The sequence below is a fragment of the Tamandua tetradactyla genome, chromosome 11, assembly GCF_023851605.1.
Source record: "Tamandua tetradactyla isolate mTamTet1 chromosome 11, mTamTet1.pri, whole genome shotgun sequence".
Classification (NCBI taxonomy): domain Eukaryota; kingdom Metazoa; phylum Chordata; class Mammalia; order Pilosa; family Myrmecophagidae; genus Tamandua; species Tamandua tetradactyla.
In genome coordinates, this window is record NC_135337.1 from 94947714 (window position 1) to 94969455 (window position 21742).

Genomic DNA, 21742 nt, shown 5'->3' on the forward strand with positions numbered 1-21742 from the left:
CCCGGCACAGAGACCATCGCGGGGCCAGCCGCACCCAGATGCAACTTTTGCAATCATACTCTCAGGATTCTGGGACATCTGACACCTGGGCTTCCAAAAATCAATGCATAAAACTGCCTCCATGCAACAGAAACAGCACAGAGAGGTCACCGTGACATGCTGTGGGAGGGAAGCCTGCAGGTTTTATCAGGACTAGCCACGCCGCAGCGCTTTTTTTTTTTTTTTTTTTATTGAGACTTGCTCTCCTTACAGAAGCAGCAGAACAGAATAAATAACGCGGGCGCGCGAGAGCGTGAGGGGCTGAGAGAGGGGAGCCAGGAAGGAGGTCTGCCGTTTGAAAGGAACAATAAATAACCCCAAAAAAAGCTGCAAGCGGAGGGAGGGGAGGGGGTGGCGCAGTGGCAGGAAACTCAACTTACAGAGGTGAAGTCTGCAAACCCCAAGGAAGAGTCTTTAGAAGTTTTAGCTGAAGAGGAGGGAGCAAATGGGTCTTTTCCACTAAATGGGTCCCCAAACCCCTTTTTACTTTGGAACGGGTCACTGCTGTCCACCCCGAGTGGCTGGAATGGATCGGGGGGCTCAGGAAAGTCTGCGGAACCAAGCTGGCTTACAGGTGTACTTTTACCTGGAAGGTTTAGGAGAAAAAAAAAGGAGAAAAAAAAATGCAAGTTACTTACCACAGAGACAGCGGAGGCGGAGAGAGGCGGGCCTGGGGGAGCTCTCCTTGGGAGAGCTTGGAACCGAGTTAGTGGGGCCAGGTGGAGGCAGCGTGCACCCACCTCAACCTGGGCCCCCACTCGGCCTTGCCCTCGGAGCTTCACCGTGCAGGGGGTACATGGAAAGCATGTGGCCAAGCACCCCCCACTTGATGGCTAACACTTGTAAGTTTTGTAGAAAGCGTGTGCACAGGCATGCGCTAGAGGGATTCAATTTGGCCTTGTGAGACATTTACTAACACGCTGAGTGAAAAACACGCATGGCTGAACAGAAAAACACACTGCAGGCTCCCAATCATTACAGCTGAAGGGAAGGAGAGGTGGCATTTGCAACACCCGGGGAGGGAAGGTCAGTGTCACAACTCAGGTGGGCTAGCTATGGGGTCCAGCAGCCCAGGGCTGGCGGCCGAGGACCTGGTCTGTACCCAGGCTTCTGTCCCTCAGCGGCTGCGGCTCCTGCAGGCCTGTGCCTTCACGGGGTCCCAGAACGCTGGGGAGGTATGGCGGACTGGACGGGGACAAGACCGAGGGACAGCGGCTGGGGATGGTGTTTCGAGGGCGGGTGGTGTCTTCCCAACAATGTGCTCGAACATTCCACCGCAGGCCCCAGCTGGGGAGAGTCTGGAACCTGGTGCCCAGGGAGGTCAGGCCCATGGGGGTGGGGTGGGACAAGGTGGCCAATTTGGACGAAGGGGCCGGCCTGGCAGCTCCCCAACACTCGACACAAGCTCCGCCTCCTCGCCAGGAGCGCACCAGTGTCTGCCCTGCTCCGACCCCAGCCCCACCTCTCCTGCGGCCATCAGGCAGGGGGCGCGGCTGAGTGCACCTGCTGCCCGCAGCCCTGGGGTCACCCGCCTGCTCCCCGGCAGGATGAGCCGCGTTTCTGGGGGCCGCAAGGTGTCCTCACTCCCCGGGGACCGCCGGAGGGCAAGAGCCTTGGCAGCAGCGGCCTCGGTTTCCCTCTCTGGGCGTGGCAACAGCGGTGAGGGTCAAACGAGGCACCACGGCCGTTGGTGCTCAGCCAGGGATGAAGTGGGAGGCCAGGCCCATGGGGCTGCTCGGCTCAGCCCCGCAGTTCCCAGGCAGTGGGGGCCGTGAGAATGTCCCAGGGAGATGGCAGAGGCCACCAGAACCCCCAGCACCCGCCTGCACCTCAGCACAACCAGATGGGGCCCTCTGGGGGTCACAGGGCCTGGAGGAGGCCCCTTCCCCGCCCCACATGACCTTGGCTGCACGGCAGTCTCCTTTTCGGCTCTGAACGGAGGGACGCGCACGTGGACACACACGCGCTGCTGGGGCCTCCTCCCCTTGGCGGCCTGGTGACCCACGCTGGGACCCCCATTTCCGTGACCTCCTCTCATGCCAGGAGTCCCCTTCCTGTTAAATCTGTCCCATGTGGGGACCCTCAATTCTGGGCCTCCAGGAGGGAGGGGGAGTATGCAGGGCCCCCAGGGAGAGGGGGTGTGTGCAGGGGCCCAGGAGGGGGAGTTGGGGTGCTCTGAGCTCTTGCTCCCACACTATTCTCCAGGTCGCTCTCCAGCTGCTCTGTGACTCACTGCCGCCGCCTGGGGCCCGTGGCCGTCCTGCCTTCCTGGGGCCCCTGGACCTGTTCCCCTCTGCCCACCCCCCCCCCCCCAGCAAAGTGACCTACCAATGTCACTGGACCCTGTCCTCCTGCTGATGCATTCCCACTGCCCATCCTACCCGCTCTGGCCTTCCCGCCTGCTACCCCCAGCAACGCTCTTCCCCGCCGAGGCCCTCCGCAGCAGCCCACTGTCCCCGCCAGGCGCCCCTCCTCATGCCCTTGCAGCTGTGCCGGGCTCCGCGCTTCCGTCCATCACTCGTTTCTTTGCTCTCACAACAAAACGCTGGCCCCGCACAGCCAGGCCCGCGGACAGTGCCCGCCGACTCCACCCGGCCCCGGCTTCCCGGCCAGGCGCGGGAGCCCTCCCGCTGGCACCGCCTCGGCAGGGAGCCCCAGGCCAGTCGCCGTCACCCGCTGGGGAAGGCCTTCGCCACCTCGGGCCCCGCTCCACCTAGGAGGCCCCAGAGTCAGGCCCGCAACTGGACAACACTGACCCCCTGGCCCTCTCCCAGCAGCGTGCCAAGCCCCGGGGGACAGCACCCGCCCGAAGCCGGGGCCCAGGAAGTGCTGGGTGCGTTCCTGCCACATGGGCAGCCTCAAGGCACCAGCGTGGCCTGGGCCCCACTCATGAGCTGCCAGGCTGGACAAGGTGCCGGGCTGGGACACGACCCCGCCATGTGGGTCAGACTGGCTCAGCCCCCTCCCAGCGCCAGGACTCCAGGGGGAACAGACTCCCGAACACAGCTCTCTGCTCCGACAGAGCCACCAGGCAGCACCCCTGTGCGGGCGCCCTCCCCTCGGCTGCCCCCTGGAGCAGCTGCCCACGTACTTATTCACACGCCCTCTTCCCGACGCAGACGTGCCCCATGCTAGGTGGTCCCAGGGGCTGCTTCACTTCTGGGGGACTCCGGCCATGGCAAAGGAGATGCCCGGCGGGTCCCTCACTCAAGGGCCCTGGCCTGGCTCCGTTAAGTACCTCGAAATACAGCACCCTGCCTGGCTTCCCAAACCCCAAAATGTGGTGGCCTCGAAGAATTCCCTCACAGGTGCAGCAGTGTTTCCACACGAGCCCCGTCTGGACCTCCCTGAGCAACTTGCTGAGCTGGGTTGCAGGAGCACCCACGTGGCCCCTGGGACTACCAGGGTACCCTGGGAGATAGGTGCTGGGCTCCCGGCCCGCTCCTCACTTGGGGAAGGAATGCTGACTCCACCCCACTCCCCGGCTGGGCACAGGTTCTCCTCTCACAGGTATGACTCCCCCAGGCTCCCTTGCACCTCTTCTGCCTGGGCTGCTCCCTGCACTTGAAGCGCCTCTGGCCCCTCGCCCATCGGCCTCACGCTCCTGCCGGTCCCCCGCAGGGCTCCTTTCTCCTTCCAAGCTCCCCTGGGGGCCCTGACCTCTGCTTCCACCACCCCTCAGGGCAGCATCATCAGGGCGGTGCCTGCAGACCCAGGCTACCTCCCGGAGGGGTTGGCAGGCCCTCGTGGTTGGCACCCCCTGTGCACACTTGTGGGCGCCTGGGGCCCCGGCTGGGGGAGGCTGCTCGGAGGCAGGGAGGCATGCAGGCACCGGGCGTGCTGTCTGCACACAGTAGCGGTGGTCACTGAAGAACCAGGCTGGTGGTCCTGGAAGGGTACAGGGCTGCCCCATCCCTTGGAGAAGGGCCTGCAGGGACTAGACAAACGGACACCTATGACCACACGCGTGGTGATGCAAGGAGGCCAGTCCCAAACAGGCCCATCCTCACAAAGGGATTGCCGTGGCGCAGGGGACTCAGCTCAGTCATCTATTTGTGAGCCTGGTTCTCTTTTTAAAGAAATAAAAACAGCCTTCCTCCGTCATTGGGAGGCTTGAGAAATAACTGTTTTTGGGGTTGAGACTCGAAAAGCTGAGGTTTCTAGCAAGCAAAGTGAGGATGGGAGAGATGAAAAGCACTGTTCCATCAAGAATCGCCTGCTCCGGCTTTGGTCTGGTGCCGAAACCGCTGTTATTTAGCGATCATGACTGTGTTCATACGAAACCAGGGCAGGCCAACTGCTTGCCGCTTGTTTTCAGAGAAAAAACGGTTTTTCTCGGTTGTCTGTTTCTGCGTTTGGGCACGAAGGCTGGAGGGGGCTTGGCGAGGGCAGGAAGAAGGCTCGATTTCCTGGCTCGGCTCGAGGCTACGAGGCTGCGACGAGAGAGAGGGCTCGGCAGAGACGGGCGCGGCCTGGCTGCGCATGCCGTCACTCAGCTTTCCACCGTGCACACCCCATTTATTTTTGGCGGCCAGGCTTTTAAAACATTCTTGGTCTAGTTCCTGCTTTTATGTAACCACTTCTGCTAACTCCTTAATTGTGCTTTTGATTTTCTGAGGCACCTCGTATCTTAAACGTGACAGTTCGCTTTAATCCCCCTAAGCAAACTCACTGCCATTTAACCACGAGCATACATCATGCTTTTTCACGACCCAGGGTTCCTCGGCAAGGAAGGGAAGAGTGCTAGCATGGCACAGAGAAGGGAGCAAGGAAAATTAAAAAAAATAAAATAAAATCACTCTAAAAATGAACTGGGTGGTGCAATGCTGGCTCAGTGGCAGAGTTCTCGCCTGCCATGCCAGAGACCCGGGTTCGATTCCCAGAGCCTGCCTATGCCAAACAAAACAAAACAAACCAACAAAAACAACGAGGACGAGGCCCACGGCGCAGGCTCATTCCTTGAGCTCCGTGGGGAAGGACGTCCTGATCATAGGTGAAGGGGGCAGAGGGAGCATGACGTGACCGCTGGGGACTGGGCAGCTGGCACTGGAGCCCTGCTCCCGTAGCCGGGACTTCATGCACGGTGGGAGAAGAATCTAAGGTTGAAGAAAAGGCAAAATAGGCCTTATTTTGAAACCACAGCAGTTTCAACAGTTACCCAAGCGGTGCACCGAAACCGCACCCAGGACTGACTTTAGCAAAAACAATATGAACCAAATGGTTTACCGCAGCTCAGTGCTGTTAAAAAAACTCGGGGCCCAGCTCCACCCTGGTAGAAATTTCTTTAATTCACTTATTTCTCAGCTTTTTAGAATTCGGGTGTGCTCCTGGCACAATGGCCTCTGGGGGTCGGGGCTGTGATGAGGGCGGGCTCTGTTTCCAAACAATCTGGTGCAGGGTGAAGCTAAAAACGCTGCCTTTTCCACCACGCTTTTCAGGAAACCCTTTTTCTGGAAAGGTCCCTGGATAGGCCACGTCACAGAAAAAATAGACTACAAGTGCCCCAAACTCTTCTAAAAACGTGAACGTGAAAACTCAGGATAAAAGTATACTCTCTTGTTTAAAACTTCTTTACTCAGGTGGATAGAAAGAGGTTTTGGATGATTTATGGTCTCAATAAATTTGATCAATAAAAATACAAAAAAAAATTGGAATGTGTGTGTGTTTTGCTGAGTTTTAACTTTGAATTTGATGCTGTGGTTGGAAAATGCAGCTCTGTAAATGAATGATGAAAAACAAAGACAAACACACACAAAAACAGACCGAACAGAACAAAACAAAACAAAAAAACAAAGGGCATCTGCCCTTTGAATTGGTGAAGCTGCTGCATCTCAGCTATTTGCCCTGCACAAGCCAAGCTGCTCAGACAACTGCCTTCTGACCTGCCCAGTCCAGCCCAGCCACCTCTGGGGCTCTGTGTGCCCCTTACTGGCACTGCCCTATCCCCTTAGTTCCCCTCCATCAGAAAAAAATTTTAGTTGGGGAAAGTAGGGAGAAAGAGAAGAAGTCAACCTCGGCACAACTCCTACTGCAAAGGCTGCTTCTCCCCAGCACGTTTCTAGGGGGGAGCATGCAAGGCCTGTGGGGAAGGCTCATTGCCACTGAGGTGGGCTGGGGGCACCCGCCAGCCAGCAAGTGGGGGTCCTGCAGACACCGCCCGCACCCTCCCCAGCGCAGATGTGGGAGATGGCAGCCCCAGCAGATCAAAGCCGAGCTGTGGAGCAGAGCCCCGGAGATAAAATCTGAGGTTCCCGCGATCGCAGTGTTGAGATTTTCCACTAAAAATATTTACCAAATTTTAAGAAAATCAGCTTAATGCCTGAGGGGAACAGGATGAGGTTTGGTTGCAAATTGTTGAGAAAAGCTGAACAAATATTTACAACTATCCAGCGGCTCCCCAAGCCCTGCCCCCACATCACTGTGCCCTCCACCGTCTATGAGGCGTTTTCGGGGTTCAAAGTCCTGGCTATCTGCCGGGGCCACCAGAGACCACGGCCGAAGAGTCTGGCCCCACTCGTGGGAAAGGAATGGGGGAAAGGGCAGCCACGTGCTTCTCGGTCCTCAAAAGACAAGTCCCATTCGGCGCACGAACCACAATTTTCAAGAGCCTTGTGTAAAAGGTACAGGAGACCCGTCTGGGGCCACGGCAGCTCTGCAGCAGAAAAGGGACGGTGGGACAGGTACACGGTTTGCAAACGAACTTAAGGCTCATGATCAGTCTTTGCTACAAAACCCACCTAGAATGAACGGGAGGTGGAGGCAGCAGCTCAGCATTCTAGAAGCAGTGATCCCCTGTGGATCGCACACCAAGAACCGGCCCAAATGGGGGCTTTCCTGTTCTCTGTCATGTCACCAAGATAAAAAGCAGCCACGCTGCAGATGGCAGAGCTCACGGGTCTGCTCTTCGACAAGTCCTGTTCGTTCTCTGATTTGTTCACAGGACACATTTCAGCCAAGCGCTGGCTAGAAGCTGGACCGGCCCGGGGCTCGCCCCCACCCCACCCTCCAGCCTCTGTGGGCCCTGGAGGGGCTCAAGGAGCAGGTGGACGCTGTCTTGTCCACCAGGTGCCAGGCGGGGCCCCGTGTCACCGGAGCGCCACATGCCCCCAGCACACGGGGCAGGGCTGCACGGGGCTCAGGACCCAGGCAGTGCCCCATGGGGCGTCAGTGGGTGCAGAGGGCACAGGGAGCTCCTGGTGGATGGGAGGTCCTAGGCCAGGGTGGGGACTCCCTCCGCAACCTCCTGGCCGACCCACGGCACGTGCCGTTCTCCTGACTGGCAGAAGCCTGGTGGCCGGGGCCCAGGCGCATGAGAGCTTCCCTGTCAGACACCCCCGTCTCTGGGCCTGCACCCGCCCCCTGCCCGGGACCCCGAGCCTGGGCTCTCACATTCCACTGAGCAGCAGGTGACAGCCGTGTCACACAACACCCACGCGACCTGCCTTTCTGGGTGCGGAAGGGTGGGTGTGCACCGAGCTAGGCAAATGCTTCTATTTTCAAACGCAGTCAGCTTGGCAGAAGAGTCTTCGCCCCAGGGAACCACCGGGTCCCCGGAGCCCCAAGTGTCACAGGAGAGGGCATCTCCTCCCTGTCAAAGTGGGGAGTGTATAGGGCTAGGGGCCACCAGGGGTGGTCCCGGCCCACAGACGCCCCAGGGGTTAACCCTCAAGGCAGCAGGGCTGCTGGGGGCAGGACGGGTTGGCCCCATTTGGAGAGCGGGCTGGCCGGGGAGGGCCGGACTCTTGGAGGTGACAGGCACCTACTCCTGCCATGGAGCATCACTTATACCCCGGGTTATCTCTCGAGAGCCATCGTGGGAACGGAATTAGAGCAGTTAACGGAGCCCGAGGCGCTAACCGCATGGCTCGAGTGGAGATGCCACTTTAGAAGCGGCAGGGCCAGGGACCGCAACGCCGGGCGTGAGGACAAGCGGCCCCCAGCTCCGCCCAGCGTAGCAGGCAGGGGTGAGCCAGTGCCCCCGTGAGCCGACATCCCGGCTGGGTCCAGGTGACCCAGTGGACTCTGCACAGGTGGGGGTGGGGGCCACAGCATCCTCCCGAGAACCACTGGGGTCGAGTGGGAGGCTGGGGACGGGGTCACTGGGCAGCTCGGATAGGGACGGGGACACATCACCCTCCCACGCTGGCCCTGCTCTGGAGGTGAAAAGGTTATTAAAACTCATTTATTGATTGCCGAGCGAGGAGAGGTCAAAGGTGATCGGCCGGGTAGCGGGCAGGCGCTGCAGAAACCACAGCGCAGGCTGCGCTCCAGGAAGTGGCCAGGGCGGGGCAGTGCGGCGCGCTGCCACGGGGCCGGGCCGGCTCCAGCCCAATCACTGACAACCACACTGCCGTTTCCTGTGCTTAAAAAAAAAAAAAAATCTGTTTCTCTCTTTGCAAATCAACAACTTTTACCTAGAAACTGCATGGCGGTGAGCGCTGACTGATTCCAATCTCAGGCCGTTGCGCGGCTGCTCACCTGGGAGGCAGCCCGCTGTGGCGCCAGGGCCTCGGTCCCACGGGCACCTGCCTGCCACCTCCCACCACAACCCCCTTCTAGAAAGACCTCGGGGCAGAGGGCCTCGGCATGCCCCAGATGGCCTCTGGAAACCGCGGCTGAGTGCACACTCCCTGGGCTGGATAAGCGTGGCCAGCGCTCGGTACAGGGGCGGCCGGCTGGCTGGAGGCTGCCCAGGCCACGCCATGTGGAGCAGAGCAGGAAGCGCCCACCCTGAGGCGGTGGCTTCAGGGCTGGCGGGCATAGACAGCCGCACTTGCCTGATGGGACACCGGGGACAGGTGCAGCTCACCACAGGCCAATTAAACCTCAACCAGCTGATTGAAAAAGGCCCACGGTGGCTCCACGAATCCTCTGACTGGAATGGCCAGCACCAAAAAGCCACACGCATGGTTCAGACCCTAGCGTGACCCTGGTCCACCAGGCAGTGATGGCGGTGCCTCCCGGGAGGATGGGGCCTCTGAGGCCACACGCCGCACCCCACACCCCTGCCACACATCCCCCATTGGAGGGGCTTCTGCTCCAGCGCTCAGGGTCGGGGCAGGGTCCCTCACTGCCCGGGCCTGCACCAGGCAAGGCTGTTGGGCCCCAGGACCCGAGGGTCACGGCTGGGCAGGGAGCTTTACACATACAGCCACAGGCCATGTCTGGGGGACCCACTTCCAGGTGGGGAAACTGAGGCTGGCACAAGGAAGATGCTTGCCCAGAGTCCTGTAGGGAGTGCACAGTGGGTGGCCCTGAGCCCCTTGTCCAGTGTCCACCTGCCTGACCTCCAGGCTTGTGCATTTGGGCTGGGGCGAACTGGAGGTGCAGGGCCACCCACCCCAGACTACACGGGCAATTACTGGCCCACCACCCACCGGGTTCCAAGAAGGACGTGTGGACGCGCAGGGCCGAGACGACGGATGCGCCGACTGCAGAGTGGGCCCAGCACTGCTCGTGTGGTCTCTAAGAAGACTCACCATGACCAGCGGCCTGCCCTTCCACCCATCCACCTCCCTGGGAGCACATTCCAACCCCAAGGCCCAGGGCTGCAGGCACCATGGTGACCGTCTCCCCCAGCCCGCCTACTCCAGCCCCCCTCCCCTGCCTCGCCTCCCCCTCACGGCTGTGCCAGGGGTCAGCACATTCCATGCTGCTGGTGAAGGAGGCAGGGCTGCGAGGGGAGGCACCGTCCCACGTTTCCAGCCTAGCAAGCCCTCATGGCAGCTCCTGCCACCTCGAGACATGGTGAGCAGAGCCGGGCAGGTCTGCTCTGACACCCGGCAGGGGAGGTGCATGGCGCACGGCAGCCCCCTCTGGCTGGAAAGCCGGAACTATGGAGCTGCTCGCATCAGGGGTAGGGAGGCAGGGAGGGGAGTGCACACGGGGCACACCCCCAAAAGGTCTGACACCCCCTGAATGCAACCTGTTAGGTGTCATGTGCTAGGTCAGTACCTCCGGAGCGGCAACTCGCTGAGGCTGTTAGTGGTTAGCGTGGGCTGGCAGCGGCCATGCCAGAAGCACCGGCCACAGCAGCCACGGCGCAGTGGGAGCTGCACCTACCGCCCAACAGCGTGTACAGCGCAGGAGTTTTCTGTTCAGCCATCTCTTCTGGGTGAAAGGAGACCAAACAAGAGACGCTTCAGCCCCGTGCCCGTGGGGGTGTCGCTCACAGTTAAGATGCTGCCCACCTGCCAACACATTCCGAGGGCCTCCGACTGGCCACGGACAGCACGGAAAGGCCTGGGTGGCCGCGGGGCCCAACACTCTGTCCTCCCCCAGTAAACGGGCACCTCCTGGGGCCTGCCAGGACATGGGGACAGCCGCACCAGCACTCTGGAGATGGCAGGGGTCTCTGGAGGACAGCAGCAAGGGCACCCACAGCCTCGCCAGCATGACAGAGCAGGGCCCAGGGTGGACCCCAGGTGGCTTGCCTCAGGACCCTGGGTGCAGGCCCAGACCTCGGCTTGGGAACCGGCTCTCCAGAGCGAGCGCTGGCCAGGTCCCAGGAAGAGTCAGGGCCCGTCACTGGGTACTCAACTGCTAGCGTGCTCCCCCTGCACATTCAGGGCAGAAAAAGCCGGGCTGGGAGAGCCGGCAGTAGGGGAGACTCAGGGGCCTGGAGGCCGAGAGGCTCGGGAAGGCCTGGTGCCAGGCTGTGGACAGGCCTGTTCAGCCACTCTCAGGGGACGTGTGGTGCCCTGACTGGAGACAAAGGGGTGTGTCCATCAGCTGTGGGTGGTGGGGCCCCTTTGGGCCCAGCAGGGGCTGCATGGCTCTACACACATGTGCCTACTTGCACACACAGAAAAGGGCCGCCTACATGCGCGTGTGGGTCCCACCAGGGCCCGTCCACCCACGTGGCCTCCAGACTGAGGGCCAGGGGCCGCTTAGCCATTAATCTCTCCTCCGTCCTGCGGTGATGGACTGACGGAATCCGTTTCACTAGCCATGCGTGTCTGCTCACGGTTCATGGAGCGTCTGGGTGACAGCGCCCGCACTTGCATGACTTTTTGGCGAGGATCCAGGATGGGCCCTGACAAGGTCCCCCGAGCTCCTCTGGAAGGCCCTGGGCGAACAGTGTCTCTAACCTAAGTCCCCTCTAGTCTAGAGGACGCAGGCGCGCGACCCACGTAGGTGTTGAGCTGCCGTGGAGCCAGGTGGAGGTGGGGGCAGGGACACTGGGGGTGAGGCAGGCGAGGGGTCACAGCAGGCGCGGCCGCCTGGGGCTCTCCCACAACCACCACAGGTGTGGGACAGTTCAGGGGGACCCCAGCTGCAGCCGGGGAGATGGAAGACGAATCCGGGACTGTGTCTCCCAAAACAAGGGTATCCAGAGAAGACTAAATGGGCTGGGGAATTGCAGTGAATCCTTCTGGCCGCGGAATTTGGTCGCCTGAACTGCTGGCCTGTCCAGAGTGCTGCCCACAATCCGGGTGGGAAGTGCCAACCCACAGGGGCCTTCCGGGAGGCGGCCCGAGGCCCGAGGCCGGGCAAGGTGGCACAGGTGAGAAAGGCAGGGGCTGCAGCAAGCCCACTCTGGGCTGGGGCCACCCTGCTCCCTCTCCCACCAAGGAGCTCCTTTCCAGGGGCTCAGAACAAAGGCAGACCCCAACCCCAAACGCCCCGGGCCTCAAAAGCAGGGGGGCACACACCCCAGCGCAGGCGCCTGCTGCCATTACCAGCCCCTGCGTTCCCTGGACCAATGCAGGACGGAGGTAACAGGAGGAGGAGAAGGCGAGGGGCCTCGGGCTGCCAGGACATTCCACCAGTGCTCCCCGAGGGGCAAGGGGCCCGGGGCCAGCCAGGGTGGCACGGGGGAGGCCGCCACCCACCCCGACTCCCAGTAACAGCCGTGGGCAGGGCAGCTCTGCTGGCTGCGAAGGGCCAAGACCTTCCACAGGCCCCAACAGGACCCGCGCCACGTTCCTTCTGGCCTGGAGCCAGGGACCCTGGGACGGGGAGAGGGTGGTTCAGGGTCTGGCACAGTATGGCTGCCGCTGGCCGCCACTGCGGGCCGGGGGACTGGGGGGATGGGACCGCCGTGCCCGGAGTTGGGGCTCGTCTGAGGGCCACGCTGGCGGGAGGGTCCACGGGCAGGGGTGCGAGGGCAGGCGCAGCTGTGGAGAAGAAAGCGTACTGACCGCTGGGCGGTTTGGGTCGTGGAGGAGCAGGTTTCTTCGGAGGCAGAGCGGGAGTGTCCTGTTTGCTTTTAAAGGGGTCATCTGAGAATGCTGCCCCTCCAAAGGAGGAAGGGAAAGGGTCAGAAGTGGGGGGCTGTAAGAGAGGAACCGAGAGAGAGACAGTCACCACCGGCAGGAAGAAAGGAAGGCCCCCGTCCGTCAGCCAGCACTGCTGCGAGCCCCTGCCCTCCCCCTGGCAGCCGGGTCCTGCGGTCTGGGACAGGCAGGGGGTGTCACGGCCAGCACGCTCCGGGCAGCGCTGGAGCCCTGAGAGCCTGGCCTCTGTACAAGGGCCACACCTGCCCCTGCACCTGCCGCGTGCTCAGAGGGGGTCTTGCAGGGGCTGGTGCCCTGGGCCGGCCGACCTGCAGCCCTCAGGGAGTGACAGGCAAGCCCCAAGGCCGGGGGCACGCGCAGCAACCCCCATGGCTCCGGCTGGCTCCCGACCCGTCTCCACCCAGACAGGGGTGTGCTGCCCAGGGAGCAGACGAGGAGCGGACATGCCCGTCGGCAGGTCCTGGCGCCTGCTCAGACGCCCTCCGGCACGGGGGACCTCCTCCCCAGGGCCTGCCTCAGCCCGCGCGCTGGGTCTCCTGCCCTGCAGCTTCCGGCCGCTGCTGCTCCTGTGCGGTCCCTGCAGCCTCCCCGGAGAGCACGTGCCTGCTACCCAAGGCCCCCACCCCACCGCGACTTTCCCCACCGCGGTTCTGACGTGGGTCGGCGTAAGAAATTAAATGGGAAGTCGGGGGAGTTTTGTGGAAACCGCAGTCAACACGTAAAGGCCGGCAAATGACAGAAGTTTGAAAGCTCAGAAATGCCTCAGAATATACAGCATTTTTACTTAACGTTGACTCACGTATAGCCTGTGACCAAATACTAAACACAAGTTCCATAATAAGGTGCTGTCAGCACCCACAGAAGAAAACGAAACAATGAGACTACCTCTCCCATCCACGGCTTTCCTGAGCACGGGCACTGCGCCCCTAGGCCACGAGGCGTGGAAGGGGCAAGCGCACTTGTTTATGTACAGCCCCCCAGGAGCTCCACACCTCTACCTGGGGGCCCAGCTGGCACAAGGCACAGGCAGGGGACACAGGGGTGGACACCCGGGGGACAGGGCCACCTCCTTACAGGGCAGAGCCGCTAGAACTACTTTGCCTAAACCGGAACCACCTGAGAGGACGCAGGTGCCAAGGCCTGGGGCTGGCGTGGACCAGACACAGACCCCACGTCCCTCCACCAGCACTAGAGGCAGGTGGGGACATGCGGGGCGAGGGGGAGCAGGGAAGGGTGGTCACTCATCTCCTCTCCAAAGGGGCAGGCTGGCGACAAGGGTGACCGTGAGGCCAGGCGGGATGGCCTCTGCCCCCAGATGGGGGAACATGCCGACAACAGGAAGACGTCCCGCTCAGCCCCAGCCACAGGGACGGGCCTGGGGGACACGCTGACAGCAGGAGGAGATCTGCTCAGCCTCAGCCAAGGGGATGGGCCTGGGGGACACACATGCAGGGCTGAACTGGCAGCCACACGACTTGCACCCCCTCACCCTGAATCTTCACAGTTGCTTGAGGGAGTCCTATTGCCACCTCCTCCGCACACACAGAGGGAAACCGAGGCAGAGAGGCAGGGGCTGGCCCAGGTCCCGTCGTGTGGTGGTCCTTCCCCCTCCCAAGCTGGGGAGGGGGACCTGGGCCCAGCATGCAGCAGACCCACCCACGCAGGGAAAAGAGGGCCAGTGGGTGGAGAAGGCCCGAGGGCAACAGGCAGGGTCCTGCATTGGCCCCAGACCCATTTCAAGCAGGCTGGAAGGTCGGGGGGAGGTGCCCCCTCTCAGGCGCACGGCAGGGAGGCTCCTTCCAGAACTGAGGCCCCACAGGGCCGCGATCCCGGCCCACCCTGGCCACTGTGCACCTGTTTCCATGTCGGTAAAATGACGAGTGTGCTGACAGGCCCACCTCAGGGGGCTGTGGTGAAAACCAGGTAAACATGGGAAATGCTCTGGGGCGCCTGGGCAGCGTGGCCCGCTGGAACACGAGGGGCTCACCCCGAGAGGACGCAGTTAGGGCTCTTTTAGGTGCCCCGTGGGTCATGCACCCTTGCGTGAGGCGCTGTGAGGCTCGGGGACCGCATGGCAGAGCTGGGCTTCACACGAGGGCTTAGGACGGCTGTTTGGGAAAGAAGATCATGGTGGGGGGTGGGGACGAGGGAGGCTGAGTCAGAGGGGCAGGGGTCCCACCATGGCGCCCTGCCACAGGCAGCAGGCCTGGGGGCCACTGTGGGGGGGGTGCGTGGCCCTCTCAAGGCCCCCACTGGGCCCCCTGTCCTGTCAGGGTGCTGGGGAGGCGCCACCTGGGAAGGGGCCTGAAGGGCAGAGCCTGGGGCTCTGGGCGCACCCCAGAATCTGAAAGGTCTTCTGGTCTGCTGGGCACCACTCGGCTGGCTGGGGCACCCCGAGAGAGAAACCCTGCCTTCCCCCTGCTCACGTCTGAACGGGCTGTGCCCATGGGCCCCCTCCACGTGGGCGAGCCCCACGAGGGCCGGTTACAGGACTGACACTAGAAGTCGGCACCATTTCCAAATCCCAATTCCACAACTTCACGTTTCCTGAGAAGTGTCCTGGGGCACTCTGTTCCTTCCTACCCCCAGGAAAGTAAAGGAAAGTCACTATTTTTAGAAAGGTTTCAGGAAAGCCATCAGTGCCTCTCCTGGCTGGGCAAGGGTGATGGAGACTTAAAAAAGAAAGAAAAGCTACTATGAGAAGGAGCTGGGAGAGAAACCGATCTGGGTTCACAGTCCAAAGAACTGATTTAAAGTGAGCGACCATAACTTCTTCTACAAACTGCCCTCATAAACATGAAAGTTGGATTTTATAAAAATGTTGAAAATTGACTGAAAACGAGCTGAGAACCAGCCCTGCCAAGCATTTCAGGGGCTTTTCTCAGGAACAGTGGTGATGGTGGAAAGATCAAATGAGACTCTTGTTTTCATTCTCAGATGCTCCTGGGAATCCATTCCAGGGAATTTGTTTTTAAAGCAAGTTAACGTAATCAACTCTACATACTGTCTAGAACAATGTCTTCTGGAGCAAAACCCCACCACTTAAAGTGTGGCCTGAACCTGCCAGAGGAACCTTCCGGAATCCTTGCTTCAGCAGCGCTGAGGACGAGGCCACTGCAGCCAGAGTGCAGAGAGGCCCCACTTTGTGCAGAGGAGAAAGCCAGCTCTGTAGAAAACCAAAACCCAAAAAAACACCTTCTTGCCAGGTTACTTTCATTTCCTTCAGCGTTTTATTTATACACAAGATGTTCTTGAAAAACAGAAGGTGACCTGCAGGGAAAAACAGAGCGTGCAAGCTCTGGTCCCCACGCCAAGTGCTCGAGGGTCGTGAGGCAGGGCTGTGAGGCAGGCCCGCGGGGCCGAGGAAAGCAAACCCTGCATGCTAGCACAGTGTCAGCAGCACACCCGGCCACAGGCAGGCACCAGACCGGGGCACACGCGCATGCTGGGCACAGCCTGAGCAGGGGCCACGGAGACGAGGAGGGGAGGCGGGGGTTGTCTCAGGAGGGGCTGGGCAGCATGGTAAACCGAGTCCCGCGCTCCGGCAGAGAGCCCTCCAGGCCACAGGGCGGCCTTGCTGGAGAGCCATCCCTGGCTGGCGTCCCCCCGAGCCCTGGCCATAGCTGGCTGCCCAGCACCTCCTGCTCTGGCAGCCAGCCCCAGGTTGGCAAGTCTCAGCCTAAGCCTCTGCCTTCTGATTTCATGGCAGCAGTTTCCTGCCTGCTGCGCAGGGGTGACCTGAAGATGGAACTGAGGGCGGCAGGGCCGCGGGACACATCCGCACCCGAGGGCGCACCTCGGGGTGGTGGGGACAAGGGTGGGGGCGAGGGCGAGAACTGCCATGTTGGATGCATGCAGCCAAGCCCAACTTGGGGCCCAAGGCCAGAGCTCCGTGCGAAGGACCAGGCCTCGTGGCAGGGGACAGGTGGGCCCACGCCCGCCCATCAGCCAGGGGCCCAAGCAGCTGGCTGGCCAGTTGGCACCCACTTGCCTCTGTGAAAACCCCCAGGGCATCTCAGCTTCTTGGAAGCCATGGGCCGCTGCCCCATGCTGCTCATGGTCAACCACTGGAGCTCAGCACCCAGAGCCACACAGGGAGCCAGTGAGGTCGGTCCCGCGTGGGCAGCACACAGCAGGAGTGCCACGGAGGCCCCCTAACACCTACCAGCCCCTCCCTGCACAGCCCCCAGACAAAATCCCTGCCGGTCCCCCCCCCCACCATCGGCAAGAGGCCCACGTGCGCACCTGCCCCCCACCACGAGGACGCAGCTCCGTGAGGGAGGGACCGCTCCCGCCACTCCGCGTGCCCACAGCCGGGCCAGGACAGGATTCGGAGGCAGAAATGAACATGGGCTCGCGGCCGCGTGGCCGTAGGTACAAGGGGCTCTGCATGACAGAAGGTGGTCCCAGGCTCCCTCTCCAGGAGCAGCAGTGCGCGCGCTGTCAGGGACAGCGGACAGGAGGCCGACGTGGCAAACGCACCAGGCCTCGTCTTAAATTTCATCCAGCCAACGCGTGACCACGGTGACCACCAAAGGTCTGACAACTCTCCCGGGCTGGGGAGCCCCTCCGCGGGGCCGGCGTCTACGACTGCTTCCTGACGGACTCTGCACGCCATCTCCTGACTGACACCTCGACCCGCACCTGCCCACCCACCCGCGGGGCTGAAGACGCCTGAACTACATAGCCTGGCCGGTGCACGTGTCACCACACAGGCGCTGCTCACCTAGTGACGTGGCGTGGCCATCTCCACCTGTGGATAGCTCACTCCCCACCTGCGCATCTGCTGCTGGAGCCCAGCACCCATGTCCCACATGCTGCAGGGATCCGCCTCCCGCCCCGCCCAGCTCTGCTCTCCGCTGCGCCCAGGGCCCAGTACCCCCTGCCCCCATTAGGCTCAGCTCTGCTCTGCCTGCATGCTGGCACCGCCGCTGCTCCCCACCCGTGCAGCCACAGGGACAAGTGTGTCACCGGAGAGGTAGACACCAGCAGGAGCTGCCCAGGGAGGCTGTGGCTTTGCCAAGAGGTCCCTGGACCCTGGTGGCCTCCCTAGGGGGAAGTGGAGCAGACACGATGGTGCTGAAGACCCCTACGCACGGTGCCCACCTGCGCTGGCGCAGCTGCGTGCTCCGGAGGTGCCGAGGAGATACACACGTGAGGTCAGAGCCGTGCCTGGCCACCCACACCACGACAAGAGGACGCGCGCGCGTGCAGAGGCACAAGCCCCGCAGAGGCGTTACCTTGGACATCCGGCTGAAGTCGGCAAAGCCCTCAGCACTGTGGAAGGACCCGCCGCCGAAAGGGTCCAAGGTTGCGAAGGGATCTGCAATCGGCACCAACAAAACCCGGGTCACGGGTCTCTCCCCAGCACACCTTCTCAGGCGGGGTCGGGCCACCTGCCAGCCCCTGCTGCGCCCCAGCCGGAGCCCAGGGCAGGTTGCCAGCGTTTGCCAAGAAGGGCCTGTGGGTGACGGAGCTCGGCAAGGCCCCCGCCAGCTCATGGCTCCAGCATCTCACAGCGATAGCTGGCTCCGCAGGAGCCCGAGTGACTCCCAAGCTTGTGCTCAGACCAGCGCCGCTGTCAGGCAGCAGGTAGGAGGGCGGCAAGCTCAGTGCCGAGGTCCATGGCTGCCCCAAGGTGTTGGAGAGAGGGGCAGATGGGGACAGCTCATGGGGTGACATTGGCCAGCCACACGCTCCTCCTGGAGGGGCTGTCCAGAGAGAGACAGGGGCTGAGATTCCCTCTTTGGGTGGGGAGCGGGGCAACATGCCCAGAGTAACAGGCAGGCACACCCAGTGGCCAAAGCAAATGCAGCTAGCCTGAACGCGCAGGCGGCCAGGCGGCCCAGCAGGCCTGGTACTGCCTGCTCCTACAGCAAGGAAGTTTCCGGAGTGCATCTGTCCGCAAGCTCTGGGACGTGAGGGGAGACTCCTTACAGCACGTGATCTGCAGCGCACACCAGGACCCTCCACCCCCTTTGGAAAAGAACCCAAAGATGTGGACTGAAGACTTGTAGAGAGGAACAAGGTAAGTTATGTCCAATACCGGTGTCGTTAACTGAACTCCCACTGTCACAGTCCCTTTCTGAGGAGATGCCAGCATGTGCCGGGGAAAATGAGTGGCCAGGGAGCATGGTCCTGGCCTGTCTCGGGTGTCTCTGAGTGTTGCCAATGAGTGGCAGAGATGCTGAGGACACCCTGGCTTCAGAAACGAGAGCATAACCAAGTGGGAAGAAAAACAAGCACGAGTCTCACCTGATCCTTTTGAGGAGACGCTGGAGGACGAGAAGGGATCACTGGACTCAAAGGGGTCGAGCTGGGGGGTAAATGGAGAGAGCAGAGTGAGAGGCAGCTCAGTTCCTGGCCCACAGCTTGCTGCACACCTCCCTCATGGCCATGGCCACCAGGCCAGGGCCGGGCTGACAGGAGGGCCAACGCTTTATACTACACTGCAGCTGTGCTTCTGGAAGGGCAGAGGAGACCCCAAGCACATGGGCTGCCCCGGAGAGAAGAGCGGCAGATGCAGGACAAAAGACAAAGGCAACCACCAAAGGCCCGGGAAGGAACCCCAGCTGGTGGACCCTGGACAAGTGACACCTGGCAGAAGAGACCAGCACCAGGGAGCTTTTGGTTCGGGCAGCTACAGCCTGAGGGCAGGCGGCGACTACATACAGCCCAGAGGTGCAGACCACAACTTGCCGTCCTTCTGGCCTCAAGAACGTAGGGTGGAGGCCCAGACACCACAGCGGGGAAAGAGGAAGGAAACCCGGACAGGAGAGAGACAAAAGACAGGGCCTGAGATTCTATGAGAAGCTCTGCCCATGTCTCAGGCGGCCGCCTGACGGACGTGTGTGTGGGCAGACACAGGGCAGCTGGTGGCCGGGGCTCAGAGAACTCAGCCATGACATGAGCTCTGCCCACCGCTGGTGAGAGACCACAGTGCAGGTCTGACCAAGTTAACTTTCCGCTAAAACAGAAACAGGGCACTCTCTAAAGGAACATAACAGAATCCAGTCTCCAAATTGTAGCATCTGCAACACACAAGGGAAGGAAGGACAGTCCTGGGGCTACCGAAGAGGACCCGATGCTGGAATCACCCGACGAGGACCTCTTCATGACTGTGCTCAGGGAGGGAGGGGATACACCGGAAAGAATGAAAAGAGGAGATCCTGGAACAGAAGGAGAAACGACACGAACAGACAGGGCTGGCACAGCTTTGGACAGCCTGCAGGAAGTGGGAGATGCATCTTCCTTAAAGCTCCAGAACCCAGGGGGAGGAGTGCAGAGACAGGGTGAGCACCAGATCAGGAGGACAGCACCGTGAAGGCGGCAGGACCCGTGGCGCTCGGTTGCCCTGGCTCATGCTCACAGTACAGGTTCCCGGGTCCGGCTCTGCGGGCAGGGTGGATGTCCAGTCCAGCCCAGGTGGTGGCCGCGGGAAGGCCTGCCCTGGCAGCGTGGAAGGCACCTCGGCCCACAGAGCTCTCCCAGTCGCCACAGGAGCACAACCACAGTGCAGCATCTGGACTGCGAGGAAACTGCTTCCCAGGAAGAGAGGCCATTCAGACCGTGGAGACGAGGGAATCCCTAGGGCACATCCACCTGCCCGGCACCAAACACAGGCCCAGAGAAGACCTGTGAGTCCCTACTGTGGCCTCCGACTGTTCTCTCCACTCACTGTGTGGCTGAGCTCTGGGGAAAACATCCCACACCGTCTGCAAAGACTGGGAAAGGGGTTTTCTCCTTTCCATTCCCTTTGTAAGTCCTGGCCACCAGCAAACTCTTTCTCACAATACTAACTGGATACAAACCGAAGGGACAGATGCTTCAGGGTCTAAGGACCAAAGCTAACACATTAAAGTGTCAAAACGTCCAGGTCTCAACAAAAGATCACAAAATGTACAAGAAACAAGAACTGATGACCCTGGCGAAAGAGAAGATGAAAGCAGCAGAAACTATCAGTGAGGAAAGAGCAGCAGACCTGGGACACACAGGACAGGCCTTAGAAAAATGGCCCAAAATGTGCTCAAAGAGCTAAAGGAAAACATGAACAGAGAACTAAAGGAAATCAGGAAGACAACGGACAACAGCAGAGAGCTCAACAGAGAGGTGGAAAATATGGGAAGGAACCAAACAGAGCTAAAGACCAGGGTAACTGAAATTAAAATTTTCCTGAAGGGGCTCAAATAGCAGATTGGAGCTGGCAGGCTAAAGAGGAAGTGAATGTGAAGATAAGACCATTGAAATCACTCAGTATGCCGAGTAGAAAAAGGAAAGGATGAAGGAAAATGAGCAGAGGCCGACGAGCAGGGGATACCACCAAGTGCCAACACACACTGTGGGAGTCCCAGAAGGAGAAAGAGGAAGGGCAGAGACTGTTCAGGGAAACCTTCCCAAATTTAACAAAAGATACCATATGCACATCGAAGATGCCCATGATAAACCTGACTAGACCCACACCACGACACATTTCTGGAAACAGCAAAAGAGAAGCAACGTGTCAAGGGAGCCTCTGGAAGACGAACTGCTGATTTCCCGCAGGACACGGGGCAAGAAGGAAGTGGAATGACAGATTTACAGTGCCGAAAGGAAAAAAACTGTCAACCAAGAATTCTATATCTAGCAAAACCATCTTTCAGAAATGAGAGAGAGATTAAGATATTCCCAGACAAACAAAAGCTGAGGGAGGTCGTTACACGAGGCTGGCCCTACAGGCGACGCTGAAGGGAGCTTCTCAGGCAGACAGAAAGAACACGAGGTAAGAGACGGACACTGCATGATGGAATAAACGCCTCTGGGACAGGTTGTGACAAGGGTAAAATGAACGCCAGCACTACTGTATTTTTAGTGTGTGACTCCACTTTCACCTCCTGTAGGATCCGAAAGGCAAATGCACACCAATGCCATGATGAACAGAACACTTGCAGACGGAGGCTCATGGCAGCGCTACTCACAGTGGTGGAAGCAGCCCGTGCGCCCATCATCGGGCGAGTGGATAAACGTGCGGTATGAACACACGACAGGATGTCCCGCAGCAACGGGACGAAAGCAGGCCCTGAAGCACGTGACCACGTGGACGGACCTGGAGGACATGATGCTGAGTGAAGCGAGTCAGACACAGGACAGATACCGTACGATCTCACTATCACGACCTCGGTAAAGGCAACCTCAGAGGTTACACTGTAGATGCAGCAGATCTAGGGGTCCACAGACGCCAGGGAGGGAACGCTGCCCAGAGAGGTCGAATCCAAACGCAACGGAACAGGCAGAAATAATGGCAATTACATGGTAAAATGATGGGGTTGAGTCCCATGGCCATATTGAAGGCAAATGTGACTGAAAGGGCATGTATGGTGCCATGGATCCCACTGATTAAATCTACAACTATAAATAAGTTCTCGCGTGAACTCTTTCAATGGTTCAACAGTGGACAAAGGTTCAGTAGTAGAGGGATATGGGGGAAC

General features: G+C 60.5%; 1 protein-coding gene across 9 annotated transcripts in view; it reads right to left on the reverse strand.

The window, feature by feature from the left end:
• EPS15L1 (epidermal growth factor receptor pathway substrate 15 like 1) overlaps positions 1 to 21742 on the reverse strand; it is a 92083-nt gene that overhangs the window by 5964 nt on the left and 64377 nt on the right. For 2 of the 9 annotated variants that reach the window (XM_077121976.1, XM_077121975.1), the window contains exons 20-24: positions 18534 to 18594; positions 17519 to 17601; positions 12183 to 12315; positions 10102 to 10149; positions 420 to 625 (exon numbers count right to left, since the gene is read on the reverse strand). In XM_077121976.1, the coding sequence (XP_076978091.1) occupies positions 420 to 625; positions 10102 to 10149; positions 12183 to 12315; positions 17519 to 17601; positions 18534 to 18594 (531 nt within the window). Of the gene's footprint in view, positions 1 to 419; positions 626 to 10101; positions 10150 to 12182; positions 12316 to 17518; positions 17602 to 18533; positions 18595 to 21742 lie in introns of those variants that run through there. The other 7 variants (XM_077121978.1, XM_077121977.1, XM_077121983.1 and 4 more) reach the window with 5 other exon arrangements.